The 10,056-nt window shown below is 32.7% G+C and overlaps 1 protein-coding gene across 3 annotated transcripts in view; it reads left to right on the forward strand.

Annotated features, from left to right (window-relative positions):
- The first annotated feature begins 1,493 nt into the window (after window positions 1-1,493).
- LOC125649178 (ryncolin-1-like) overlaps window positions 1,494-10,056 on the forward strand; it is a 14,927-nt gene continuing 6,364 nt past the window's right edge. The window contains exons 1-4 of one of the 3 annotated variants that reach the window (XM_048876459.2): window positions 1,494-1,544; window positions 2,039-2,087; window positions 7,929-8,005; window positions 8,110-8,238. In XM_048876459.2, coding sequence (XP_048732416.2) covers window positions 7,930-8,005; window positions 8,110-8,238 — 205 coding nt within the window. In that variant the 5' untranslated portion in view covers window positions 1,494-1,544; window positions 2,039-2,087; window position 7,929. Of the gene's footprint in view, window positions 1,545-2,020; window positions 2,088-7,928; window positions 8,006-8,109; window positions 8,239-10,056 lie in introns of those variants that run through there. The other 2 variants (XM_056167181.1, XM_056167182.1) reach the window with 2 other exon arrangements.

Raw genomic sequence — 10,056 nt, forward strand, 5'->3', positions numbered from 1 at the left:
AATACCATACATAAACACAAACAATTTTGATAAAAATAAGTTTTAAAGTGTATTTTTGTCTGTAATAATGATATTAGGGGTCCTCTAATAAGGGGTTTAATGGGTGGTATGGTATAGACCCCTACTATTATGGCATGTATGGACAAAATTACCAGCTCCTGTGCTGGAACAAACCATTTATTTTTTCGTGGAGTGAATCACGATATTTTTTAATTATTATTTACATCAAAATTTGACAAAAAGCCAGGCTATCGCTCTATGCATTTTATTCATATTTTTCAATATTAACTAATTATATTTAAATGACCCCCTAGCGCAAACATCCGTGCATCAAAAGGACCCCATTGGAAATAAGCTTTCAAGCTTAATGGGTTATCCTTGGTATCTTATGTATGTATGTATATACAGAATAAAATTTATTTATTTATTTATTAACCCCCCTTCCCCCCCCCCTTTTTGATAATTTTTTTGGTGGCAATAATTTCTCTGAAATGTGTGAATTCTCTGATTATCTCATCCCTCTTTCGATTCATGTAATCGTTTCACGCTTTTTGTAAGCTTTAGAGATTGGCCTTCTACCGGTATAATGAAATGAACATTATAAAAAAAAAAAAAGGGGGGGGGTAGTAATGTCCATACTTCAGGTGCCTGTGGGCTATCTACATAAAAACTGAGTATGAATTTCTGATTAAGCATGTCTCAAATATCTAATAAACACAAACAATTTTGATAAAAATAAGTTTTAAAGTGTATTTTTGTCTGTAATAATGATATTAGGGGTCCTCTAATAAGGGGTTTAATGAGTGGTATGGTATAGACCCCTACTATTATGGCATGTATGGACAAAATTACCAGCTCCGGTGCTGGAACAAACCATTTATTTTTTCGAGGAGTGAATCACGATAGTTTTTAATTATTATTTACATCAAAATTTTAGAAAAAGCCAGGCTATTGCTCTATGCATTTTATTCATATTTTTTAATATACAGTGTCATATATATATATTTGAACCTGTATCCACCGCGCATTAATTACATAATTGATTATATTTTGAAAAATAAAATATATTTGAATCATTTTTAAGAATTCCGTATTGCATGTGTTTCTTTGATGCATATATATCATTTTGTATGTATTAATACTCATGAAATAGTCGATCTTTGTTGTATATGTGATATGAAAATTCTGATTTACATATTAATGATATAGAAATTGAGGGGGGGGGGGGACTCGGAGTTCCTTTCGTGACTCGTAAATTGCATATTGTTTGTGTGAAGCGTATCATAATCATTCGAGGATTTGCCGGGGGGAGGGGGGGGGGGGGGGACTGTAGCCTATATCCGCTACTGTATTTCCTCTTGCAAGATGCAATTGCTAGTATACTTTCACTATTCAGATCGATAGAATAACTTACCCCGTTGCACGCGATTCTGTAATCATAATATTTAGTTTCATCTATCGGCTACAAATGTATGCATAAATATTTTGCAGAAATAGAATGTTTGGCAGTTCAGATCAGATCTGCTTCAGGAACGGTGAATCAGGTACAGTACCATTTCTCTTACAATAATTTGATACAACAAAATTTTATTGAAAATTATGTTCATATCCCTGGAGATCAAGAACAGGGGGTATTTATTTTTAGTTTTTTTCCCTTTTGTTTTCGTGTGCATGTCGTTTTTCTTCTTTCATTGTCTTGCTTTACCCCAACTTTAGCCTTAGTCATGAATTTTCAGATATCAAAGACAGACTTTATACTAGTTCAACTTGACAAGTTCAAAGTTATACGAAACTGATAAATTTCAAGGTCATACTATACATATAAACTCAAGACAAAGAGCTATAGTAGGTGCACTACTGTACTGTTTTTAATTATTCGCAATGCTCGAAAAATCTCCTCTATTTTATAATTTGTTATTTATTTAATTTAAAATGCATTATTTTCCAGATTGAGTGAACCATTCATTTATTGTTTAAATATCATCAAATGTCTTTACTTCAAATTGACAGGTTTTAGTTATTTTCAAATATTTTACAGAAATAAATTAAGTCATTTGTTGCAGCGATTTTGAATCTTAAACACCAAGGTAAGGTTTTAAAAAACTTCTTTCTCAACATTCAATTCTCTGAGTATTGAATCAAGACAGGCTTCTTCAATGAAACAATTCCGTAAAAGTATTAGCTCTAATAATATCATAATTCTAAACCACCTATATACTTCTCATATGGTTCTCGTTTCCTGAGTATAATTCATACCAAACTAAGACATGCATGTGTTCTGAATTATGATCTGTATAGACGCAATATTGTTGATTCCCCGTTGTGTTCATGTGGCATGCGTGAAGGCGCATACCACTTTTTCTTTACTTGTAATAAGTATTCAAATGCTAGACATGAATTAATGGATAGATTGCTAAGGTTAAATGATTTGGTAATAATTGATACACATGTACTACTTTGGGGTGATAATGTTTTATCTATTGAACTAAATAAATTTATTTTTTTCAAATGTTCAGACGTACATTCAAGAAACCAAAAGATTCAATTAATGCTATATTGTACTACAACTTATAGAATATACCTATATGTACCAATATTGTATTAACTATAATTTACTGTATATTAATGACAATTGTGTGCTATTCTATTTTTTATAAGGAGAAGAACTCGTAAGTTGCAAGAACTTGTTTCTAATCCTTTTGTATATAGTATATACAATAAAATATGTTCAAAACAAAACAACATTCAATAATTTTGCATCGTCGCAAGCCACGCCTATTGTCTCCGTTTACACTACGTCAAATGAGGTAGGGTTGGTACTACCGGACTCAGTAACCGCGGCTAGTGACGATGACCACTTTGTTTGTCCTGAAAAAATGACAGAAAATTTGACAATCTGGTTATTCGTGCCGTTGGTCACTGCTGCAGGTCAAATTCAACAAAATTGGCACAACTTATTCTTGGATGAAACAGAAGATGTTGTGTAAGTTGACTTGCATTTAGAAACATGTCCCCTGTCAATGAGAAATAATGGGAAAGCAGTATATATACGGGGTGGTTTAAAAATCTTCTTAAAAACAGTTGTCGATCTAGAAATAGCCGAGGCTATAGGATCAAAGCTTCATTATTTACCAAAGAATCAGTTTTGTTCAAGCAACAACCCCATGGTCCAGGGGTGGGGCCACATCTACAATAGGGGTTCAAAATTTAACATAGGAATATATATGTGCATTTAGAAAAACACTTTTCTTTAAAAATGTTCCTTTACAGAACCACAGGGCTGCATGATTCCTCGTGTAGTACTGACAAACAAGTTAATGTTACAGGGATTTCAGCAATCTCAGTCAGTATTTCCCAAATTATATGGTCTCATTTACCTGATCAAAGTATAGGCTCATGGCGGGTGTAAACGGCCAACAGGGTATGCTTACTCCTCCTAGGCACCTGAACCCACTTTTGGTATGTTCAGCGCGGCCCGTGTTTTGCATTCTTTTATATGGGATTTATGAGATTTATCGCTGTTCATTATCTTCACTTGTTCATTTAAGTTTGTTCTCACCTCAATCTCCGGGGCAAGAAGAGTGGTATAAATTGTTCTTTTTAAAGGGACTGATTCACGAAAATTTTGTTTTTCACTTTTAATGATCAAAACCTGCTGTCTAAAAGATTTCACATAAAAATTAAGGCCATACATTATCACAGAAGCTCATTTTAGAGAGTTTGTTACATGTATTTGTTTTGTAAACAAAGATTGCTGTATGTTATTGTTTACGAAATTGTAAAAAGAAATGGATATTGATTAAGTTTATCATATCTATCACATTTCAAGCATTCTTTGAGTAGAATGTGTCATCTAAATGTTAAAATTTGTGACTATGCGAAATTAAGATGGTTTATATTACAAAAGTAATGTTTCACTGGTGTGTTTGTTTACATAAAAAGACTCGAGTCTTTGTTTACACAACACATATATTTAAGGATAAAATGTTGCTTTTATTCTTGCATTCAGAAAGTAAACATTTTGGCCGTCAACATCAAATGAGTTATATTTTTAATATTTAACATCCAAAATGCAAAATATTTTTTTCAGAAATCGTGAACCAGTCCCTTGAAATCCTTGTCATAGAAATGAATTACAATGTCACAAATCAATATGGAAGCGTCCTCTTGAGTTATTGACTTCAGCTGACTCCACAGTGGAAAATCAAAATTTCGTCATGAAATATTTCGGGTGCAGGGTGTCAAGTCCCTATTTATTCTTATAAACTTGAAGGTTCCTATATTTTCCCTATAAGTCATTAAAATCCCCATAAAGCCCTATAATAATAATAAAAAAATAAATAAATAATAAAAAAAAAAAAAACAAAAAAAAAAAAAAACAAAAAAAAAAACCCCACAAAAACATGACAGTCGTATTTTCAGAAATGATAAAAAGAAATATATATGAATGTCTTAATCATTAATAAAGAGTTATTTCAAACCTCTTCACATTATATTTGCATTAAGATCAGATAAGCTGTTTCTGGCAAAGTACCTTGTAGTTGATACTATCTATCAGATGAAGCCAGGCAGCAAAACTTTGGCCATGCTTATTGATACAATCATAGCTATGATACATTCAAATATGTCTTTTTGTTATTTCTGACAAAACAATACTAATGATACTAAATTGAGACTAAATGGATATTTAGAAAGAGCAGGTAGCCCTTTACCTATATTGTAAATTTGATGATCCCAGGGGTAGGGGATTTGGTATTAGGGTGGGGCCAAAATGGTCAGTTATTAAATATGTGAACAATAATTTTTTTTAACTTCTTCTTCATAACTACCTTTCCAATCCTTTTCAAATTTGGTATGAAGCATCTTTGGAACAAGAGGGGCAAAAATTGTAAATTTCAGGACTCCTGCGCCCCATTGGGCTTAGGGGCAGGGCAAAAATTTGCTCAAAATTGACCATTTTCAAAAATATTCTTCTCTAGAACTGTACGTGTTAAAGGAAAAATAAATGCATAATGATGTAGAGCAGGAAGGCCTCTACAAAAATTGTAAATTTAATAATCCCCGGGTTAGGGCTTTTGACCCCAGGACGGCCAAAGTTAGTATATAGTGTTTATGTGTAAAACATTTAATAAACATCTTCTTTAGTGCTATTGATACTAAATTGAAACTAAATGGATTTTTAGAAGGAGTAGGTAGTCTTTTATCAAAATTGTACGATCCTAGGGGTAAGGGTTTGGTTTCAAGAAGGTGTCAAAATTATATTAATGACTTGAAGGACTTATTTAAGTTTGCTGATACTGTATAAACTTAGGAAAAGCAGAAAAGGATGTACAAAAAAAAAAAGAAGGTGAATTTCACAATCCAGGGTTTTGACTCTAGGATGGGTCCAGATTAGTTACATCTTTTAATGTTAATACACATATTATATTATGTAAAGTCTTTCATCAGTGTATGCACTTTTGAGGGCATTGAAGTTTTAAGAACACATCTTGTTATATACTGTTAGGATAGATATTCAGAACATGAATTTTTTTTCTAGATTTCATAGCCCTTGGGAGTAATGATACTTTTTCACTAGTACTCAGGTGACCGATAAGGCCTGCAGGCCTCTTGTTACGTTCCAAGAAAAAATCCCAAAAAATCCAGGAGCTGATGCTAGATTGATTTTTAATTAGATTGTTAAGAGAATAACTATGATGATTGTATAAGAACTGTCTATTGGATGGAAAACTGTCCACATCTGAAAGGATTTTGTCTTTGTTAATGTTTAATATTATTTCTTCTCCAGTAAGATACTATACTTGTTTGATTTTTATGCAGAAACAATAAACTTTTATACAAATTCTTTTATAAAAACCCTATTTACTCCTATAAATCTGCTGTAAAATTCCTATATTTGCCCTATAAACTGCAAAAAAATTCCTATAATCCTATATTTTTAGACCAAAAGTGGCTTGACACCCTGCGGGTGAAATTGTTATTACCGTCTTCCTTGGAAGACGGTATACAGAGTTGAAGTGTTTTACAGTCTTCGGACTTTGCACTTCCTCTTTTTTTTCATTGGTAGAAAGTGCATGAAGTGAAAATTTTCAATTATTTCATTGGTTGAAATGCTCTTCAAGGCAAGGGAGATAATTTTCTGGTGTTCTAATTTTCGTACGACTTAACAATTTTTCAAGATTTTCAATCTTAAAAAAATCGACAAAACGAACAAAAGAAAAATGCAATTCATGAAATTGACACATTACTTTTTTTAAAAGCAACTAATACAAAGCATTTCTATGGTTACTTCATTTACAGCAATGTTTTCATTTTTGCATACAAACAGAAAAACTCGCCGGTTTTTGTTTTGATTGCTTGTGTTTTGGGATAATTTTAATTGACAATCAGTGATTCCAATGCAACCATTTTTGTTTGTATTATCAGTGGCATTTGAGAACTTTGCTAATCTTAAGAAGGAATAGGATAGTAACATTTCATTACATATTATGTTGCTTAAAATTACCCCTACTGTAAGTTTAGACTGTCTGTATCAGGTAAACTTAAAGTTTTTTTTTTCAACACATCTGTTCTAAAACTATCCTATTCCTTCAGAATATTTTCCCCCTTACAATTGCTCAAATTTGAATAACAATTATTAATATTTTCCATCAAACTCTGTATTTTATGATATAATTTTTGTCAAAACTATTACAATATTCTCAGGTCTTTATCCTGGTTAATTTCTAAAGCAGTTGTACTGTACAATATGCAAGAATAATTTTTATGCAAATTTGAGCAATTTTAAATCTTTTTAGTTTGTTTTGTTTCATAACTTTGTTAAAAAATAAATAATTTGATATACACACTGAAAATCTCAGTTTCATTTGATATAGAGGCTTTAATCAGTGCTAATACAGGGAACAGTGATTTTGATTTCCAGTACATATACCCTTCATAAATACAAACTTTTACAATGGGAGTCATGACACAGCTTTGTAGGCATGGTGTCCGTGAGATTATTTATTTTAGCTCAATTCAATAATGAAGTTGTCTATAGAGTTGCTGCTAAAGACGGCAAGCTTTTTCAAAAAAGCTTTACTTGTCCTATATTATTCTCTCACCAAAGGGCGTGTTACGCAAGCTTCGCTCAATCGGAACTCCTCGAATGTCTCGCGCACTCGATATAGATCTCGGATGTAATTGCCACTGGCAATGCATCAAATTCACTCATGGATGCCATCGTATTACATCCGAGGTCTATGTCGAGTGCGCGAGACATTCGAGGAGTTCCGATTGAAGCTTCGCTTACACGTATGGGAAAAGAGTACCAATTCATTTCCCATAGACCTCAACGTTAACCTTTGGCCCTCTCACTAATTAACTATAATATCGATTTTAAACAAATGACCGCAAACATTTCAAAGTTCATTCCAAGAGTTGATAAAAAATGACAGAAAATATATAGGGTCCCGTGCCTTTTATAGGCCATATTTGTACTTTTTTTACAACACATAGCAATCTGCAGTAAATTACACACTTCATTTTAAGCACACCCCTACCATGGTAATTTCCTCAGTAATTTCTCGATTTTGTGCGATAATTTTTCATCCTGACAATTAATTTGAACCTCTATAATATTTCTTTCAATTCCAAATAATTTCACTCTTGATATTAGCCAATCACGTAACACCTAGACATTTATACCTCCGCTCAATCTTGGGGTAAACTGCGTCCGGGTTACGCATACGGGGGTTTGGTACTCTCATTCCGTATAGTGCGAGTAGCGCACGGAACTCTGGGTAGAGAATGATCCTATACAGTTCCTTCTGCTTCACCAGTCTATTTTTGTTGTACAAATAAGATTGAACTTAAATTGTTTTTTTTTTAATCAAATAAAATTTTGATATCCAAGCTTTAATTTCTGTTGATCTTTATGATTTTTCTAGAATGGACTACAGGATACTCATATTCGCTTTTCTCTTGGTCGCTACAGTGTCGGGATTGAACATTCACCCAGTAAAAGGTAATTTGCCCGCATGATCGAAAGATGATGTCAATGAACACCTTTAATTTTTTTTTTTAGATATGACTTACATGTTTTAATAAGTAGTTTCCATTAAACAATAGGACATGTTGCTGATTATCTGAAATCCGCTAAATGGAGACACACCAATACGTACGCAAAGATTCACAAGCCGATATCATTGGATATAATATCTAACTACAGACTCCCTGCTGGAACGATTTTGTATGGGTGTAAGTCAGTGTATTTTTGTTCAGAGTTCCCTACATGCATTTGGATACAGTTGAATAATAACAACCTGCGTGTTTTTGCAATGTTTAAAAAAGGACTCATTATAACATTTCCAATGTTTTTGTTTTTGATATCTTTACAAATTGTAATGATGGACATTTCCTCATGAACACACAGCAGTTGTAAACAATGATAGATATAGTACGGCGGGAATTTTGACAGAAATTAAAGTAGAATGTAAATATAAGAAATGGAGATATGAACTGCGACGCCGGCTATCACTGGCCACCTCTCCATCATCTCTGAATACATGTACATAGAATATCTTATTGCATTTCTCTCTCAAGTTGTATCAGGCAACCCATCTTTTTTTTTTCAAGGGTGAAAAGGTTTGCCAAATCGTACTCTCAGGACATATGTGCCTCAGCTATGAATGGCAAATGGATAATATGCACCATCTGACAAAAAGTACTGAGTTAATTACACTATTAAACATGTTAGGTCACTGTAGACGTTACTCATAGACGCTGGAGCTTGAAACGACTATTTGCAATGCGATTAATACTGCCTGCCTACAAATAACTCAGTAATTCATAGGTACACCTCGCTATATATAAACAAGGGGTTACGTTCTTTAAAGCAAAATGCATGTTTGCAAATGTCCATATTGTGTTTGTAAGATCCTCGAAGTTTTTCCATTTTTTTTTTAACAATACTTAAATGACAAATTATGTTTTTACGCCAAAACTTGAAAAGGCATCCATGCATTAATGTCAAACAATCTGATTTACAATAAAGGGTTATATACTTTCAAAAAATTATTGTTTTCAAAGGTCCATATTATCTATATATGATTTGAAGAAGTTTTCCATTTTTCGGCGATGTTTAACGAAAAAAAAAATATCATGTTATATCCCCAGAAGTCGTAAATGTCCCCACATATTTATGTCAAACAAGTTGTCAATTAAAAGGTAACATAAGTTCACATAATACTTGTTTGCAAATATCAATGGCATTTATATCGGATCTGAAGAGGTTTTCCAGTTCTCGGCTATTAGTTTTACTAATTTAAGGTTTTTGCCCCAAAACCCGAAAAAGTCTCCATGAAAACAATCTGATTTATAGTTAAAGGGTTACATACTTTCAGAAAATAATCGTTTTCAAAGGTCTATATCATCAATATAGCATCGATCTGAAGAAGTTTTCCATTTTCCGGCAATTTTTAAAGGAAAAAAAAAATCATGTTATAGTCCTAAACTTCGTAAATGCCACCACATATTTATGTTAAACAACTTCACATACAATGAAAGGGTTACATACGTTTACAAAATACTTGTTCAATGACATCTACTAGTATATCGGATCTGAAGTTTTCCAGTTTTCGGCTATCATTTTTATAAATTTCATGTTTTTTGCCCCAAATCTCGTAAACGTTCCCACGTAGAAATGTCAAACAACTTGATTTATAATCAAGGGACAGTGTACTTTAAAATAATAAGTGTTTGCAAAATTCCCTGGGGGTGGTGTCCCCCATTACCTTTACTAGCCCATAGACTAGGCATACTTTTTATGAAGCACTATATATATTACGCGCTTAAAAAATTGAAATTAATTTCTTAAATGAATACTAGAGTCTACAATAAATTTATTTTTCAACTTTATAAATATTTCTGCAAATTAGTGTTAACTTAATTTTTTTTATCGACATTCATGTGAATCGAGAATCACGTTGATATTTAGTGTAGAAGACGTGTATGTGAAATTTTATGTCCCCATATTGCAGATTCGGCGGAATATAGTTTTTGGTCTGTCCATCTGTT

The sequence above is a fragment of the Ostrea edulis genome, chromosome 5 (assembly GCF_947568905.1).
Source record: "Ostrea edulis chromosome 5, xbOstEdul1.1, whole genome shotgun sequence".
NCBI lineage: Eukaryota > Metazoa > Mollusca > Bivalvia > Ostreida > Ostreidae > Ostrea > Ostrea edulis.